This window comes from Adiantum capillus-veneris, chromosome 12 (assembly GCF_014529385.1).
Source record: "Adiantum capillus-veneris isolate H3 chromosome 12, ASM1452938v2, whole genome shotgun sequence".
NCBI lineage: Eukaryota > Viridiplantae > Streptophyta > Polypodiopsida > Polypodiales > Pteridaceae > Adiantum > Adiantum capillus-veneris.
In genome coordinates this window covers 1,529,918-1,550,083 of record NC_140942.1, presented here as the reverse complement: position 1 = coordinate 1,550,083, position 20,166 = coordinate 1,529,918, and the positions used below count along the sequence as shown (strand labels likewise).

The following is a 20,166-nucleotide window of genomic DNA, read 5'->3' as shown; positions in this document are numbered from 1 at the left end:
CTCGGACCATGCACCAGTGATCCTCACAGTGGCAGACAGGCAGAGGAGTGGGAGCACGATGCTTCGCATCCCAGAGCGGGTCTTGTTGGACTCAGCACTCAGAGAGAGGGTCGAGGCTCTATGGACAGAGGGCATGGACAGCCAGGCTCCACCTGCAGACAGAGTGGCCTCAGGCCTAGTTCAGCTTAGCCACTTCTTTCTCCAGGAGTCTTTGGCTCGACGGGCTGCAGCGAGAGAGGAGGAGCAGCGTCTCAGACGAGGCATTGCTTCACTACAGAGGATGCAGGAGCAGCATCCAGACAGTCCATGGTTGGAGGAGCAGTTACAGCAAGCTCGGCAGGAGCTTGCTTGCACAGAGGAGAGGCGCCATGAGTTTGCCTTTCACCGACAGGCATCTCAGTGGACACAGGTGGGTGACAGAGTGACAGGTGCTTTTTTTGAGACAGTGGGACCTCGGCACTCGCATGCCAAGGTCAATCAGTTGAGGAGACCCGATGGGTCAGTTGTTTGTGAGCCAGAGGATATGCGTGCAGTTGCTACTGACTTTTACCGTGAGCTACTGTCGGCTGAGCCCGAGTCAGAGAGACAGGATGCATGCAGGGAGCAGGTTTGGGCACAGATGCCTTGTCTTGTGACTGAGGAGATGCGGCAGAGGCTTGAGTTACCTCTTCAGCTTGAGGAGCTGCACACGGCTCTTAGGGCCCTCCCTCGTGGTAGCTGTCCAGGTGGGGATGGGCTGACTTTCAGCTTCTTCTTGGAGTACTGGGACCTGCTTGGCCCAGATCTTTGTAGTGCCTTTCAGTACATTCTGCACACAGGAGTGATGCGGGATAGCATGAGTGAGGGCCTGATTTACCTCATTCCAAAGGAGGGTGGCTCCTTGGATGAGATTCGACAGTGGCACCCCATCACCATTCTCAACTCAGCCTACAAAATTCTTGCCAAGGCTCTGAGTTTGAGGATTCAGCCACTTTTGGAGAGCCTTATACATGGGACTCAGACAGGTTTTGTCAAGGAACGCAGTATCCTTGACAACATCTTCACTTTTTGGGAGGCTTCTGCCCTTGCACGGCTCCGTGGGGAGGACCTTGTGATTCTTCTTCTCGATTTTGAGAAGGCATACGACAGAGTTGACTGGGACTTTCTAGAGGGCACGCTACGCAGAATGGGCTTCTCAGAGGCTTGGATCAGAGGGGTGTCAACTTTGTACAGACAGGCCCACAGTCAAGTGCTTTTGGCAGGAGGTAGAGGTGAGCGCTTCATGCTCACACGATCAGTCAGACAGGGTTGTCCTCTTGCCCCCTTTCTCTTTCTGTTCTATGCGGAGGCGATGAGCAGATTTTTGGTGTCACAGCAGGTTGGTTTGAGGGGCTTAGCACTCCCTATACGGGGAGATGAGCTTCTGGACGCTGAGTTTGCCGACGACTCAGCCTTGTACTTAGAGGGCCAGGAGGCCAATTTACAGAGATGTGGGCAGGCTTTGGAGACCTTCTTCTGTGCATCGGGCGCACTGATCAACTGGAGAAAGACAGTGGCTTTCTCAGTTGGTAGTGCTCCTGTGCCAGATTGGATGCCAGGAGAGGGTTTTAGGTGGATTCCTTCAGGGACTGCAGTTCGGTACTTGGGTTGTCAGGTTGGTTTGGATTTGTCCCCCGAGCAACAGATTGCTCCTCTTCTCCTGTCCATCAGGAGAAAGCTGTTACATTGGAGCTCAGCACGACTTTCGCTGGCTGGTAGAGTAGTAGTTGCCAACCAGGTGTTGTTGGCGACTATGTGGTACATCACTTCTTGCTGGATCTTCTCGAGTTCTTGCATCAGCCAGGTAGAGAGGCTGATCAGGAATTTCCTTTGGTCAGGTCGCAACACTCAGATTGCCCGAGCCAAGGTGGCTTGGTCGGTCATCACACTTCCTTGTTCTTAGGAAGGGCTTGGGATCATTGATCCAGCACAGCAGAGCAGAGCCCTTCTTGGGAAGTTCGTCGTCAGAGGACTTCTTCCAGGCGAGGAGCCCTGGAAGGAGTTCTTGTTGCAGAGGCTTCGTGCCAGGGTGCCTCAGTCAGGAGGCCCTTGGCAACCTTCGACCAGATGGATCTTTACAGAGTTGCGCCGAGTTGGTTTGAGCAGGAGACTGGAGGACCGATTCGCTGTGAGTTTGCTTCGTTCTTGGGAGCTATTGCGGCGTGGCCTAGAGCAGCGACAGCCGACGTGCATGGAGGAGCGCCTACGGCAGCCCCTCGTCTGGAACCCCATGGTTAGCACTCAGAGAGGTCACTTGGTTGGGAGTAGGCCTCATGTTTCTTGGGGTCCCATGGCAGCAGGTCCTGCGCGCTCTCTAGGTGACTGGCTAGAGTTCACAGGTTTGTCAGAGGAGGTGCAGGTTGTGCAGCTACAGGGCATGAGAGGGGTTCAGAGCATGTGTCGGGACATCTCAGAGTCAGTTCCAGTTGATTGGCTCACGCCTCTCGAGCCAGTAGCACCCCGGTGGATGGGAGCCTTCACACGACTGGAGGTTCTCATTTCAGTCAGGGCTTGCTCAGAGATTGTCCCAGCCCTGTTCTTCGAGCTTCAGGGTGGGGGACGATTACAGAGAGTTGCAGTAGAGGCCCCGCAGGTAGCAGAGTGTTGTTTCCGGAGGATCCGAGTTGTGGGCATTTGTGGGAGGACTTGCGTCATAGACCCTGACCCAGCAGCTCTTGAGACAGGACACTGGAGGCTATGGGCTTGGGAGTGCTGTCCACTGGCACGAGTACAGTGGGATCCTGGTGAGTGGCTATGGAGGGACCCATTCTCTTCTGCAGACCGCCCAGGAGTCCCTTTTTTTCAGTACATTGTTCGGCTTGGACGTCATATACTTGCAGCACAGAGAGAGGCCCGCCCCGCTGCAGCACGTCATTGGCAGGAGGAGGGTCTCACTGTTGAGTTCTTGGCAGCTTTTTGGCAGAGGCTGTGGGACTCCAGACAGCCGAGGCGCGTCACCTTGTTCCAGTGGTTGGTTGCACACAGAGCCACAGCAGTAGGGAGCTGGCTTGTACATAGTGGTCTCTCGGCCGCATGTACAGCCTGTGACCAGTTGGTGGAGAGTCAGCGACACTGTCTTTGGGACTGTCCCTCGGCCCAGCAGGTGTGGCTACGAGTTCTTCGGCTGATGCCTGCCCTCTCCACGGCTCGACAGTACACTTGGGGGGCGGCGGCTTGGTCCACCCTCACGGGCCCGGCACTTCATTTTGAGCTATCTTCCACCAGCAGGATGATATTGATACAGGGGGGTCGACCTACACTCCAGCCTGCTACAGACCTTACTCCACAGGAGTGGAGCAGTGAGAGAGTGGAGTGTTGGGAGCTCATCAGCGGCCTAGCTCTCTGGTTCATCTGGCGGGCCCGTTGTTTCCGCATCTTTGAGGCTCGCCTTGTACCACCAGCAGAGACTGTTCGTGACTTTTGGCTAGAGTTGATCCATACTCTCAGAGGACAGCTTGAGGGACTACAGGGCAGCTCCGACCGCATGCGGGAGCGCCGCGAGGCTTTCCTTCGTCTCTGGCGCCCTGGGCCGTTTTACTCCATGGACCAGGGGGTGCTCAGATGGCACTATTGTCCACCTGTGTGGCTTTTCCCTCCTCCCATCTCTTGATTTAGCCCCATTGTATATATGTTGTTTTTTCATTGGGAGAGTCTCCCCATCATGTTTGTTGTAGCCCTCTCTTGCAGAGGTGGATGTAGCCCTATGGGCAGCTTTCATTAACTAATAGAAGGATCTTTTTCTCGAAAAAAAAACTCTACAGAGCAGTGAGATCACATCTTCATTTTGTGCTCCCTTAATGATGGGGCAAAAGGGCGGAAGAAGAGACTATGTTGGTGTTTTGTGGACTTCCGCAAAGCATTTGATATAGTTCCATGTGAGAGGCTCTCTCAACACCTCCAGAGCTTGGGTGTGCCTTTGCAGATGACTTGGGCTATATATGCTTTAAATGAGTAGGTGATGGGGAGAGTACAATGCCCCAGAGGCTTATCAGAACCTACAACTAGCACCATTCGTGTGAAGCAAGAATGCCCACTCTCCCCAACCCTCATTGGGATCTACATTGATGAGATCTCAGATTACATACTTTGAAGTGGTCAAGGGACTACTCGGGATGGCCCATTTGATGTGCTAGCTCCATCATTACCCTGCCTTTGAACACGTTGAGTTGGGGCATACGTAGGCTGTAACCCAAAGGCCTCAAGGTAAAGCTGCAATACATTTAGTGACTCTAGCAGTTCACACTCTTCCAGTCACTTTGCATCCATAGGTGGATCGTTCTTGAACTTCACCAAATACTGCCGTGCAACTTTTCCCTTAAGTTTTCTTTCCTTATGTGCCAAAATCTGCTGAGGTACCAAGATCTCATCAAGTTCCTCACCTTCTGGCTAATCTTCATCTGGCATATCTTTTGGCACATCACCCACAAAGGGTCTTAGAAGACTCACGTGAAACATATTATGAATCTTCCAAGTATCAGGCAATTTCAGCCTATATGCGACATCGATGATCTTCTCAAGTACTTGAAAAGGCCCATAGTAATGCATGTTGAGCTTTGGAAACAACCTTTCCTTGCCCTTCATCTTCTTTAACCTTGCCTTTTCAAACCGTAAGAGTGCCCAATCACTAGGCGAAAACAACAATTCACGACGGTGGCAATCAGCAGCCCTTTTCTGCTTTGCCTAAGTCTTCTCCAAGGCAAGCTTGATCTTCTTATACATGTCATCCATAATCTCAACATAACGATCGTCTTCGAAAATTGTCCTTTGTGCGCAAAATGGGAGGAACCTTTTTGCCACCCTCAACAATCTCAAAAGGTGCCTTGCCTGCTGACGCATGAACCGTACTGTTGTACGCATACTCAAGCATGGGTAGATACTGTTCCCACTTGTCCTTATTATCTGACACAGAACACTTCAACAGATCCAAGGCAGTAGAATCGGCCTCTTCTGACTGTCCATCAGTTTGTGGATGAAATGAGGATAAAAACTTGAGCGTGGTGCCCATGTTTTCAAACAAGCCTCTCCAAAACAGGCTCGTCATACGAGGATCACGATCACGGACAGTAGATTGTGGCATGCCATTGTACTTGAAAACATTGTACATAAACAACCGTGCCATCTGGTCGGATTTTATCTTCTTCTTGACAGGAATAAAATGGGCCTGCTTGCTAAACCTACAAATAATGGTCCATGTACCATCATTCCCTGTCGCCGTTCTTGGAAGATCAAAGATAAAATCCATAGCAATGCCTTCCCATGGCCTACTTGGAATAGGCAGTGGGTGTAATAGCCCTAGTACCTTTTGCCTGTCAAACTTGACCTTTTGGCAAATCATGCATGCTCTCTCCTCAAAGTAGGCCAATAAAAGAATGTCTCGACCGCTTTTACTCTCGCATTTCAGAGGTATATCCCCAGAGGAAAGATTATGCCAGGTTTGCCAGAGAAAGCCAAAGATAGAGGAGCACTATATCTGCCAATGCACAGCATACTACGAGACGTGCGGGCGTTTTCATTGCTTATTCAAAGAGGGATTGGCCCCTATCCCGCATCATGGATTACTATGATCAGAGGTGCGTAGGTCTCCTCTTGATGGAGATCCGTAGACTCAAAGAGACTACCCTTAAGAGAAAAAGACCTACACATAGAGGATCCATACAGAGCCAGATCACTACTTTTTCCATAGGGACTACTCAGGATGGCCCACCGTAGGTTACCCAATCACACCCTCATCGGGGCATTCTTCTCGATCGAGCCTGGTGGCTCACAACGCTTGAGGATGCAAGGATCTTCACACCGTAGACGAGGTCTAGGTCGGAGGCTATGGAGCATCATTGAGCGACATCAAGCATGCCCCCCTCGAGAGCTGACCGTGGAGGATATTGAGACCATACTGCAGAGGCTCATGAGAGAGCTCATTGGATGATCACCATTGTCTACTGCCCCCGCTATGCACCTCATTAGCCCTCATGTGATTGTACCCCCTCCCCATATGTTCTGAGCTGATGTATTATGTGATGAGGACATCGATGATGATGAGGATGTAGGGTAGGTTGACATACCTACCCACTCTAGGTACCCTCATTTATTTTTATTTTTATGTTCCCCTGACACTGTACTAGAGTCACACATGGTTGTAACTTTTTGGTCCCATAGGTCATTTTGGCCTTTTAAAGACGTTAATATGACATTTCTCTCTCTCTCTCTCTCTCTCTCTCTCTCTCTCTCTCTCTCTCTCTCTCTCTCTCTCTCTCTCCATCCAATAAAAGTGGGGCTTTTGACCCTTTGCATTGCAAAGAATCAATTGTAGGTCCATATACAAGAGATATGGGAAAAATATTGAAAGATATGCAATGAAATCATGGGGAAATCTCAACACAAACCACAGGATACATCTAGGTATCTAGCTAGATACTCTAATCAAGTCGGAAAAAGTAGTTATCTGGCTTGTGATAAGCCTACACAAATCTTCCCAAAGCTCTATTCACCTCAAGTGACACCTTAAGCAATGTATCAAAAATCACAACCTCCAGTGCTACGTATCTGATTGATATAAAGCATCCACTATAAGAAGCTCTTGCAGCAGCTCACAAAAGCCAAGGAACTGTGAAACCCCTAGGCTATGCCTCCAAAATCATCCGCATCCACCCTAACATTTCCAGATGAAGTACCCCAAAAAAGGATGCAGATTTATTACATAGCCATACTGTAAGAGAGGGAGGAGGGGCCCAATCATCATCCACCACAAAAGCCAAGGGAATGTACCAAGATGCACATCTCTTTGACCAAACTAACTCCCCCAAGGCCCTACTAAACTATAAATGCTTATTCACATGATAGTGGGCTCTCCATCAACCTTGGCAAAACCAAGGTGATAGTATTCAATACTACAACACAGTGGGTCAGGAGATAGTGGAGTATGTAGACTTCTATACATATCTTGGTGTTGTATTCAGCGGATATACTTTCTCTATGAAAGGTGTTGTAGAGGCGAGATTGACAAGGGATTATGCAGTGTTAGGAGGACTAGAGAGGATATGTTCACAGGTGCAATATTAGGAGCCGCACGGTAGGTAAGTTGTAGCTATTTGACACTTCGGTCACTTCTGCCTTGCTTTATGGAGTGCAGATATGGGGGCCTAGCTTAGATCATCATAGTAGATCAGGGCGTACATATGATGGATGGAGATTCTTGGAGAGACCACTTGTATCCACGATTTCTAGGCTAACCCGGGCAAAAGCCTCAGTGCCACATGAGAGTATCAAAGCTGAGATGAGTGCACCACCAATTGTAGTGGAGGCTCTTGCTAGATTAGTGTCTTTCATTCATGGCATATGGGATCTCCCACTCGAGAGATTTGCACGACTAGCGTTTAAGTCATCACGACAGTTGACCAATGAGGGTGATACTTCATGTTGGTTTGCATAGATATCATCTTGATTTGAGCTACATGGATAAAGTATGGATAGGCTGCCCCTTTTTCCTTACCTCACACATTCAGAGATTAGGCAAGATTATCAGACATGATCTCATTAGGACTTGGTTGTCTCCGTCACACGAGTTGGGAATGAAGATTAGGCCTGATACTAGGACTTGGTTGTCTCCATCACATGAGTTGGAAACGAAGATTAGGCTTGATACTAGGACTTGGTTGTCTCCGTCACATGAGTTGGGAACGAAGATGGCTTCTTCTCCACACGACAGATGATGGGTCTATCTCACGCCCTAAGAATATGGACACTCGCCTATCTCATGGCATTAGATGTGTTATTGGTCAGCTATGCACCTCATTTCACCAATTGGAGATAGTGATCGGCTGATACAAAGGTATACCCCAAGAGGAGAGATTATGCGAGGTTGGTCAGAGAGAGCTAGAGACAAAGGAGCATTATATCTACCAATGCACAGCATACTATGAGATTTTCGGGCATTTTCATTGATTATTTAGAGAGGGTTTTGGTCCCTTATCCCACATCACGGATTACTATGATCATAGGTGCCTAGGTCTTTTGTGTTGGAGATCTGTAAACTCAGAGAGACTACCCTTAGGAGCTAAGGACCTACACATAGAGGATCCATACAAAGGGAAATCATAACTTTGTACATAGATCGTAGACATGGTCTACATCAAAGGCCAAAGAGCGTCATTGAGTGACATCAAGAAACCTCCCTATAGAGCAGAGGGACTACTCTAGATGGCCATAGATTACCGGGTCACACCATCATGGGGGCATCCTTCTTGATCAAGCCATCCAGTTTGGCTGCTCACGACGCTTGAGGATGCGAGGATCTTCACATCGTAGACATGGTCTACGCTACAGAGCATCATTGAGCGACATCGAGCAACCCTTTAGAGAGATGACGATGGAGTATATTGAGGCCATATTGTAGAGACCCATGAGAAAGTTCATGGGATGATCACCATTGTATACTTTCTCTATTCTACGTCTCGTTAGCTCTCATATGATTGTACCCCTCCCCATATGTTTTGAGATGATGCATTATGCGATGTTGATGATGATGAGGATGTAGGTTAGGCTTACATACCTATCCACTCTAGGTAGCCTCATTTATTTTTATTTAAATGTTTCCCAAACATTGTACTAGAGTCACACATGGATGTAACCTTTTGGTCTCATAGGTCATTTTGGCCTTTTGAAGATGTTAATACAACATTTCATTTCATTTCTCTCTCTCTCTCTCAACTGCACATAGATGAGTGTCAGATTTTGAATAGAGGAGGCAGGGATTCCTCTTTGGCAGATTTATTTTTAGCACTTACATTGCATGTCGATTATAATAGTACATGCATTCATTAAGAGAGTTTTGCACTAAACGCATTCCAACAAAGGACCCTAGGCCATTTTCTTTTCATCTTTTAATGTACATGGGGGAGTGTGTGTGGAAGTAGTCTATGTTAACCTAGTTCTGACAATGATCAGTGCAGCAGAAGGTTCTGCATGATCAGCAGACTATATAAAATTCAGTTGCTAGAGGCCATTCAAGATTGGCTGTCCTTGAGAGAGACTGTCAAGGGGCACATTTTAAGGAGCCCTGCACAGAGGGATGACATTCCAATATCATAATCACACAATTGCTGATGTTTGCATCTCCTATTTGGGCTGCTCCAGAATGGTTTCGAGGCTTAGAAAGACCACAGATACCTATTTCGTCAGCACACAACACAGCAAAGCTTGACCCTACATAGAGTACTTTCAGCATACATATATAGGTGAACATGCGCATGAGCAGACATTTGGATGTGTGTGCCTGTACACACTTTTTTTTGTAAATCTGCTTTGATTAATTTACAAGTGGGAAACCTCAAAGCGAGGAAAACCCACGAAAAGAAAGGGATACAAAACACGGAGCACTATGAGGCTCCGAAGGCTAGAAACAATCAAAGTAAATTCTGTAGGTATCAAGAGTGATGTCTCCAGCCTCATAGGCAAAATGTAGCGCTTGACCAAGAGATAATTTGAAATAGGAAAAGGGGTCAACAAAAGTGCCTTGGAACATTAAGGAGTTCCTATGGTGCCAGATGGCCCACACAGTCCAAAATCTGACCCAGGTGAAGAACACTGCAAACTGAGATTGTGGTGACCGAAGCACCCCAAAAAGCCAAAATCATCTGTGAAAAGAGCCGGAAGGAAAACGCAGCCGAAGAGCAGTCGACACTTGCCGAATGAAGGCTCTGGAGTGACGACAACCCCACAGTAAGTGTGGCATGGTCTCCTCAGCTTCAAGGCATTTGGGGCAGCGGGAAGGCGCAATATGCCGAGCATGCAACACACTGCCAAAAAGGTGGAGCTTCCACCAAGCACCGCCACAAGAAAACACGTTCCTTCAAAGGCAGATGACTCTGCCAAATGCGAGATAATGTGTGTTGCCACCACAAGGATGACTTGGAAAGCGACCACAGCTGATTACCCTGGTGCACAATCCATACATCAGACTGAAGGATGGCATAGACACTGGCAACTGAGATGGAGTCCAATCTAGAAGTGGCCAGATTCCAATCAGAGAAGCGAGAGTCCACATTCAGAGGAGGAATGGGTGAATGAGCAGCAAGCATCCTTTGAATCTCCCGCCAGAGAGGAGAATAGTGAAGGTCCAACCGAAAGCGGGAGACGGCATCAGCGAAAGAAAGAACATAACCCGAGTCATCAATCACCTAATGCACCTGACAGATTCCTTTTTGGCAAAGAAAATACGCTTGGCGAGGAGACCATCGAACCAAAGTCGAAGCAAATGCAGACTCTCCAAGCGAAGAGAGTTACCCCCAAAGGATTGTCGGCCATCCCAAGCCAAATGCGAAGTGACAACCTTCCAATCAATAATCAAAGAAGAAGTAAAGGGACATCCAGGAATGTGTCCTTCAAGCTTCCCAAAAACAACATCCCAATAAGTCGGTTTCCAATGACCAAAAGAAGGGGTGACAATGTGTGCACACAAATGTGTGACCATGAGAGCCTAGGGTTGCTGCTGCTCCACCAAAACTAGCAACAACATAGCTTTTCGAGCCAGAAGATGACGTCTCAAGTCCAAAATATTTAACCCTCCAAGCCGCTTGGGAGAACAGAGCTTGTCCATAGGTAGAAGCCGAAGGCCCCTCTTGCTAGACGAGGTCCGCCAAAAATGCTCTAAAATATTGGACATGAGGGACTGCAAGCGCAACCGAGGCCATATTAACAAAGGCAAGTAAAACTGCAAATCAGCCACAAGGATGCATTGGACAATCCTGAGACGCACATGAACTAGCCACGTGGACAATTTCCAATAATTCAACTTGGAATGCCGTTGGAGCACCCAATCCAATTTCTGCATAGCCGGTAATTCCAACCCAGCGGATAACCCAAATGGCAAACCAAAACATGTGGAGAACAATCTCCCCAGGCCACAATATCTTATGCCAGTCACACTCTTTAGAGGCAATAGCTTGGATTTGCAAAAGTTAACTTTGAGACCTGCTGCCAATCCAAACAAGTGAAGAGTGTGCATAATCTGTTGTACATCATCATAGTTATTACGAGGCATGAACAAAGAGTCGTCCGCATAAGCCTGACCAACAAACTGCCGACCAGAAGGTAAAGTCAGGCCATGTAGCCTATCAGTGGAAGTCGATGAATCCAAATACATAAACAAGGGATGAGTAGCGATCGCCTAAAGCAAAGCACTCAGAGGGCAGCCCTGCCTTACCTACCGTCCCAAAGGCCAAGATTCTGTGAGAGAACCATCCAGCAAGCCCGCAGAAGTACTGTGTGCATACAAGAAAAGCACGACACGGGATAGCCTAGGCCCAAAGCCCAAATGTCACATGGTATACGCAATGTAATCCCAAAGAACAGTATCAAATGCCTTTTCAATGTCAACCTGCATGACCAAGACATCCTGTCGAGTATATTTTTCATATTCCATACTAATGATGACATTCGCGAGGTTATCAGTAATTTGACGTCGCAGAATAAAGCCGTATTGAGATTGATGCAAGCCTTCATGCAGAAAGCACTTGAGTCGGTTAGCAAGCATTTTTGCCATTAATTTATATACCACAGGCATGAGTGTAATAGGCCGCCAATGTGAGAATTCTTCACACAATGCATGCTTAGGTATCAGCTTGAGCAAACCTTCTTTCCAAGAGGAGGGCAATTCCTGTTGTTTCCAAGCTGTATTCATCATGAACAATAGAGGCAACTTCAAATAATCCCAGAAAGACAAGAAAAATTCCACAGAGAGACCATCCAAACTAGGAGCTCTCCATCGACCCAAATCAAGAAAGTTTGCATACAATTCCGACTCAGTGAAAACAACTTCCAAGTCTTGAGCCTGCCGCATCGAAAGAATGGGAGTAACCTGCGATAGAAACATGTGACGCACTTGGCGAGCTTCTCTCATGGGAGAAGAAGGGGCCTCAAAAATCTTGCCATAATGAGAGTGTAGGGCTAGTGCTAGCTCTGGAGAGTGGAGGTCCACTCCCCTGACGGTAATTTAACTCTTCGTATAGCTTGAGACTGCCTCCAGTGATGCAAATACTGGAAGAATTGTTTAGAAGCACATCCTTTATCTGCAAAAGCTTGTTGACGAGCTCGAGTTTGCCATTTGGCCAATTTCCTCTCATCATTGTGCCTTAACATAGGGCGAGCAAAAAACAACTCGGTCATTTGAGCGTCAGTAAGAGAAGAATGATTAGCCAAGTGCATTAATCGGCTACAAGCATCCTTTGCCTGATTAACATGTTCCCTTAATTGTGACAAATAATCCTTGCCATAATCCTGTATAATCGATTGAACACGCATAACAAAACGGAACCAGGCTATGTCCATATCAACATACATCTCGGAGAGCAAAGGTGGGATGATATTCACAATCATAGCGCGAAAAGGCTCATGCTTGAGATAAGCATTATTGACATGCAAAAGTCTCTTCTTGGGTAGGCGATCATTGACATCAAAAGAGCCAAAACGAAGTTTCAAGCATACGCGAAAATGATCTGAGAGACACATAGCATAATCAATCCTCATCTCGCATACAAAGTCATTATACTGTTGTGTGTGAAAAAGATACCAGCGATCCAACCGAGCGCGATACATAGATTGAGCATTGTGCTGAAAAGTGAATCCTGGATCAGTTTCATGCAAAAAGGGCCACAAATCAAGCCCATTACAGGTCAATAGGTCGACATAAGTTGATCCCATGATTTCCGTTCCATATGAAGCATGTGAGAATGGCCAGTAGTATTATCCACAAGGTTTGGTGCATTATTAAAATCCCCGCAGAGAAAGGCATTGGAACGCCAACAATAAGAAGAGATAGCCCTCCATAATCGTGTCCTATCTTCAGAAGCCGTGTATGCATATAATCCTCCAAATTCAAAAACTTCCCCATTAACAATACATTGAATGACCATCCATCTCCCAGCCGGGTCATCGAAAACCAAGGTCGGGAAGAGTTCATGTCGAACAAGCATAAGCACTCCAGAATGGCCAACTGATCCTGCATAAGCTATCCAGTAGCCCGCAAAGTAAGAAGTCTGTCCTGCAAATTGGTGTTGGTTATGCTCTTGAAGAACCACAATGTCCGCTTTACATGTATGTACATAGTGCCAGGTAATCCGCCACTTGTCGTGATTGCATAATCCACGCACATTATAGGAGATGCAATTCAAAGAACTATGCATTCTATATGGTATATACAGTGGGCGAGAAAACAGGAAAAGAAGGGGGAGAAGAAAACTCAAGTACCAGTGCCCATCGACACATCCTCCCCAGCTTTAGGTGCCTGAGAAGGTGGGTCAAGACCTAGACCTGGATGATTGAAAGGAAAGGCACCTTGCGAGGAAGAAGCTTGGGACAAGGTGGTTCGCTCTTACAAGGAAGTTGTTACAGGAGAAGCTTCCAGTGACCATCGACACATCCTCCCCAGCTGTAGGTGCCTGAGAAGGTGGGTCAAGACCTAGACCTGGATGATTGAAAGGAAAGGCACCTTGCGATGAAGAAGCTTCTCCTAGAACAACTTCCTTGTAAGAGCGAACCACCTTGTCCCAAGCTTCAGCCAAAGAAGTGTTGTCATTACAAGGGAGTTTTTTATGAGCACCATTCTTCAAAGGAGGCACATAATTACGAGAAGATGCCGGAACACAAGTTGTACCAGCTTGGCAGGTTTCTTGGGCATTATCCAAGTTTGAGAGGTCGAAACCTGTTCTTTTCCTTTAAAGGTCTTTAATATTTGGAGAAGCAGAAAGTGCAGATAATTGTAAGTGTTTCCCCTTGCCTTTAATCGCCCCAGCTGTCGGAGAGGAGGTTGAAGCTGCTTTGGTTTGCACCTCAGTAGAAGATTTCGGAGGCGAGTGAGATTGAGGAGCAGGGACGGTTGAAGGAGGTGGTTGCAGACTTGGTTCCGAACATTCGGACTGCATATGATCAAATTTGCCACAGTGGAAGCAAGAATTTGCAAACTTGTCCCATTTAAGCTTAAATGGACGCTTTCCAACCACTACATCCCCAGAATCGATCGAAATACCTGCTGGTGTGGGGATATTCGTGTCCCAATACAAAAACGGTTTGTGTTTGCATCCAGCTTAGGAGGCAAATGACTTTGCCCAGCTGAGCAGCCAACAAAGGGAGAAAATGACGCCAAGTGTGAGGAAAGTCGACCACCTCAACCCAGACGGGACACTTGTGACGAATGAGACTCTGATAGTCCTTGGTAAAAGCCAAGGGAAGCACATGAGTCATCTGCGTATTGAAAAAAAGAGGAGACATTTCAAGTAGAGCATCCCCAGCATTCATGTTGGCCACCAAGACTTCGTAGAACGATGAACCCTCACGCGCCAAAGTAAACCCCTCGGACTACTTGCTGTTTGAGTAGAAAATCAAGCCATTGGCCTACATCTTGAGCTGTAGGCATTCTACCCGGGAAAAAAGAATCACCGCATTAAGTGCATATTGAGCAACAGGATAAGCTCCTGTATAGGGATGCGCACTTCTATGACAGGAGCGGATCCTTCCCAGGCTTGACGTGCATCCTCGAATCCTCATGCAAACATTCTTTGTTAAGTCTCAAAGCATCCATATCCGAAGTTTCCATGGCTTTCCGACGCTAATATATACACTGATCGGTCGAATCCATGTGAAGCTCACACACACACACACTCTTTTTTTTTTGAGGTTTTTGATATATGACTGCCATAGACACAGACACACACACACACACACACAGAAAAGCTGTACAGAAACACTCACACCTCTCTCTCCCAAACAAGACGATGGAAGGACCGCGTGTAGGCGAAATCAAACTTCAACCACCGGCACGCTGTGAAGGGCCTGCACAGGGTAGATGTTGTGTAGCGCAGAGTCGTGCGACAGACGAGTGGCCGAAGGATTCACCACACCCAAATCCCCCACGAGCGTCATACACACACGCGCGCACGCACACACACACACACACACTCGCCAAAGCGGACCAGCAACAGCAGGCAGAAATCCAGCATAGCAGGCGCTGAGAAACTTGCAAGCTGTTTGGACGCAGGTCCCACAGTCGCGTAAGCCACGCAGCCCGAAGTCCACTAGCGCTAAGGTTGCAGCCAGACAGGGCGCACAGGGCAGCTTTCGCGCAGGGCAACTTTCGCGCAGCTCTCACACCACACACACACCCCACACACACACACACACACACACACCGTGTGCATGTACACACACATTTTGAATACTAGTTTTAGCACATAATTCTATAGGAGAATTTAAATTGTTGATGAAGAATTGTTTTGGATACCTCCATAGAAGATGCTGTTGGTCTTTTACATTGGGAAGATATGGGCATGGCCTGAACAAACTTTGCATGTGTATAACAGAGTACATAAGCTTTGAAGGGGCACCAATGCTGTATTCATACAATGAGATACGAAAGGCCACAAATAACTTTCATCCTGACAATAAGCTGGGTCAAGGAGGATTTGGATCTGTTTATAAGGTAGGTATGTTTCTGAAGATACTTTGCTTAAATTGATCATCTACAATAGAAGAGCATTTGTTTACATCACAAGGCTTGTGCGTAATCATTTTGAGTGTTTGTGTCTAAGCTATTGAGGTGCATTTCAACAACTGTTCTCTTCGAAGCTATTGGGGTGCATTTCAACAACTGTGCTTTCGTTTTTGAAATAATAGGGACTGCTGGAAGATGGTTCTTGTATTGCAATCAAAGAATTGGCTGCTGGCTCCCTCCAGGGCAAGGAAGAATTCATGAATGAAGTGACCTTGATTTCTGGGGTTCAGCATAGGAACCTAGTAAAGCTGAAAGGTTGCTGCTTGGATGGAGGTCAACCAGTTTTAGTATACGAATATCTAGAAAACAGAAGCTTAGACAAGATTCTTTTTGGTAAGACAGGCGCAGCTATACTGTTTTTATCAAGCATTTTATGCATAGTCGCTTTAGCATTAAGGGGAGAATCTGTTCAGCAGTCGTGTCATATTTCATTATTCTTTCCACTGTGAATAGTCATCGTATGGCCCAGGTGCATTTTTAAGCTTTGTGGTGGAAAGAAATGAAAGATAGGCTGAATTTTAAAGCTCTTTAATCAGGAAAAGCATCTCTTTGCGTAAAAACACGAAAGATAGGCTGAAATAATTCTTTGATTAGGTAAAGCATAAGAGTAAGACGAACATGACACTTCCAGAGAATCACCACTGTGCTTACGAGGGTTTGATACAGGTGATGATGATACTCTTTACAGGTAATAATGTATCAGTTATATTCTTCACTGTGTCGACATGTGTGTTTGCCCCTTCCGTCCTATCTATGCAGGTAATTAGTGGTGGTGGTCAACCGTTATAATACAGAATGTGTGCACAGGTACTGCAGCCTGTCAGTCAGGTAATTGGTTGTAGCTTTGATAATGCATAATGCAGTCCACATTTAGGAAGCATGTAGAAAGTTTGAGTGTCACACTCCACAAAAGGGGTCAAGCTATTGGAGTCCATCCTAGCTTATGTGAACCCAAACTTATGCTGTTATCATGTCCTTAGAGGCAGTCACCCTTGTTTCGCACATATGGTGCTAGGTATGGGCTCTGATAGACCTCCAGGGCATTTGAATTGGCCAGTCACATGGTCTCATAGAGGGCGTAGATGCCTTATATCATCCATTATGGCCATTGGACTGCAGCTCCCAATCCCCGCCGTTGGTGATATAGGCCATTAGAAGCAGCTCCACCACCGTTATGAGGGAGGAGCTGTGTCTAGCAGTGCAAAGAGCCTTGATTGAGGTGCAGGAGATCAAAGAAGTGCTGCAGATGCATCTGCGATAGGCCACCCAAGCCTGCCTAAAGGCATCCACTTCCAGTTGTGATCTACAACGTGAAATCGGCATTTTATCTCGCTAGAGCTCGAGTGGCTGTCCTCTGGGAGGCTTCCTAGGGGCATGATAGAGCCTCTCTACACAGTCCCGCCATCTTTCTTACTCCTGGGCCTCCTTGAATCCCACTGTTTATAGCAGCTAAGGGTCCTTATCTCTCGGTGGGCCCAATGCTCTGTAATCTCTTCCAATGCACGTTGTTCTCATAGGCATCTAGATAGCTCTGCGCACACATTGTCATACCATCTGTTTTGGGGCATAGTCCTAGATGGTGCAATGCCTTTGTTTGGTTTTGGTTGGGGAGCTGCTAATGGCTGAAGGATGTAGTATGGAAGATAGTTGTGCCTCTAGTAGTGGTTAGGGGTTCAGCTTGTAAATGCCGGCGTAGACATGGTGGGTATAGACATCAGCAAGATCCTCTATAAAATAGGCCGTATGTGAATTGGGCATATCGGCTGTCGGTATGGAGATGGTAGTGATGGAGAGTGAAAGGTATGTATGGTCTGCGCCAACTTATACAAGTTTGATGCCAGAAACTTGGCTCTTCATGTTTGGGAGGGGTCTTGTACCTTGCACTACCACAATAGCCTGGAGTCTAGGACTCAAAAGTCCTTCAAAAAGATTTTAATGCATTGGCTAGTATCATCAGGTGATGCATTTGTTGTGTGAGGTGCACACTAGAAATTTTAAGGCAAGTCTTTGGTGCGTACCAAAGAACTTTGGCAAGGACATGGCAGACCGGTGTAAATACAAGGGAAGGGTGGGACAATTTGGTTACTCTCTGAAGAGGGTCTTACAGCAGAGAAAAGAACTCCATGGAGACTTGCTGTACTGCACACCCCTGTGACTCGATCTCCTACTTCCATCTTTCATTGGTGATATGCCTTTACTTATTGGCCTACGTAAGGCCTTACCAAAGCAGGGACGTCTTGGGAGCAACTGTGGACCGTTGGATAAAGCTTGTCAATTACTGCCACATGGCAAGTCAATAATGTAAGAGGAGCGTCAACTGCTTACTTTTGTCTTATGTATATGTAGGCCACTATAAAGATAGTTGACATTTGTTTCTTAATTCTGTGAAGAGAAACATTGAGTAGTGGGTCACACACTCCCTTATCCACTTATATAGGCCATTGTGAAAATTCAAGCCTTTGGAAAAGGGGCCAAGAGTTGGACCTTTGTCAATTGTCCTTTGGTGCCTTTGAATCATAGGTTGCAACTTATTAAAGGAGCTCACCTCACAATGTTGCATACTATAACAACTTATGTTTTATTGAGGGTTTCTAAGCAGGAGGAGGAGCATAGGCACCATCTCTCTCTAAAACCCCCCAGAAACTTGCACTACCTCTTCTATTAAGCACCTTAGATTTTCCTTTTCATCAGCACAGAGTTTTCCAACACTAGAGTTACATATTGCTTTGTCTGTTGGTTATTTGAGGGAATTTTACATAAGGCTCATCGGCGGTTACACTTGGTCAGACTTGATCAGATTATCAGACAAATTAGGAGGAGTTTATTATGGCTAAAATTTCTTCATGACCCCGCTTGAACTCTTGAGATCATAAAGAAATAAAGAACAATGTGTGGGGGTACATCTACTTGCACCAATGGCCAATGAAGTTAATCTTTTGCCACATTAATCATTTTCACACTCAAAGCGTGGTTGTTTTCTATATTCTCTTGCAAGTTTCATGCTCTTGAGCAAAGCAATAGTGACTAGGAGTTCTGCATTAGACCCATCAATAATGCCCTTCTTCATGCTGTTTTTACTGGGTTCTCATTGATTTCAGAGTCTCATGGAACAATCTTTTTGGAGTGGCCAACTCGGTTTAATATAATCCTGGGAATAGCTCGTGGTCTAGCTTATTTACATGAGGAATCACAAACTCGAATAATTCATAGAGATATCAAGGCAAGCAATATTCTTCTTGATGTGAAGCTCGGGCCAAAAATTGCTGATTTTGGACTTGCTAGACTTTTTGTGGAGGACACAAGCCATGTCACAACAAGGATCGCAGGAACTCAGTAAGATCAATGAGGCTATGATTCTTTCGTACCGCAATAGAACCCTATTGTTTCAAGTCATAAAACAATTCTTGTTTGCAGGGGCTACATGGCTCCAGAGTATGCATTTCGAGGAAAGCTTACAGTAAAAGCTGATGTCTACAGTTTTGGTGTTCTTGTTCTTGAGATTGTCAGTGGAAGGAAGAACATTAATATCAAAGCATCTGAAGAGCAAGAGTTCCTTGTTGATTGGGTATGAATAGCCTCCTATTTACCATATCCTATTATTTTCAAAGTCTTTTAGTAGCAAAAAGACTGTCCTCTTTGTATGCTATATGACTGTTGAGATATTTTGAGGAGATCAATACTGGCCAGCATTTGCTCTCCCTTGTGGGAGCAAGGTCTTGTGTTCTGCCAGGAAGACATGCATCTTTCATTTGATCCAACTCCACATATGCATGCATTGCTGACCGGATTTCACAGATTTGCGTCTTGCACAAACTTGATTGATAATTGTATTCACCGTTGTGATAGATTGTGTTGTGTATGTGTTCAGGCATGGAATCTTTGTGGGCAAGGCCACCTGCTGGACCTCGTTGATCCCAGGCTCAAAAAGGAATACCAGGAAGATGAGATGATACGAACGATACATGTGGCGCTGCTGTGCGTGCTGCCAGAAGCTCAAACACGGCCCACAATAACTCGTGCAATCTCGATGCTATTGGGAGATGTTAAGGTTTCTGAATTGCCTTCCAAGCCTAATTACTGGGGAGAGTCAAGGAGAGGCACCAGTGCATCTAAAGACGTGTCCAGCTCTTCGGCGTCTACATCTACTACAGCACAAACCACCTCTTCACAAAGCCATAGTGCATCCTCCCAGAGCTCTGTGTACACAGGATTATTGACTGCTAGATAAAGTGAGGCTTTTGTGTAGCAACCCATGTTCAAAGAAAGATAAAGGTTCTTATTGTGTAAGTATTTGAGTTTTACCATTCCATGAACTTCTTTCACTTTGTACCGCTAATTGTATGATTTCACATGTGCAAATGTCCTTCAAAGATGCCATAAATTATATAAGGAGTCTTGTGTTTGGCCTCTGTGGGGGTGCTGGCAAATGTTCGTGCAACGAATGCCAAGATACGCGGCATGCGAGACAAAAAGAAACCTCTTCAAGAGTGTGACAGCATAATTGGACTCACTATTGTGATTAGAAGCCGTGGTGAATGTACTAGATTAGATTTTTTGTCTTGCTACAGCTGCTCAACGCTAGGAAGATTGTAGTGAAGGTCTTTTGAGGA

General features: G+C 46.3%; 1 protein-coding gene across 4 annotated transcripts in view; it reads left to right on the top strand.

Moving 5' to 3' along the window:
• The window catches only part of LOC147445206 (putative LRR receptor-like serine/threonine-protein kinase At1g56140), a 241,608-nt gene extending 221,643 nt beyond the window's left edge, over positions 1-19,965 (top strand). For all 4 annotated transcript variants that reach the window (XM_086524760.1, XM_086524761.1, XM_086524762.1 and 1 more), the window contains exons 20-24: positions 15,366-15,484; positions 15,679-15,889; positions 18,655-18,889; positions 18,971-19,121; positions 19,425-19,965. In XM_086524760.1, the coding sequence (XP_086380886.1) occupies positions 15,366-15,484; positions 15,679-15,889; positions 18,655-18,889; positions 18,971-19,121; positions 19,425-19,784 (1,076 nt within the window). In that variant the 3' untranslated portion in view covers positions 19,785-19,965. The remainder of the gene's footprint in view (positions 1-15,365; positions 15,485-15,678; positions 15,890-18,654; positions 18,890-18,970; positions 19,122-19,424) is intronic.
• The last annotated feature ends 201 nt before the right edge of the window (positions 19,966-20,166 follow it).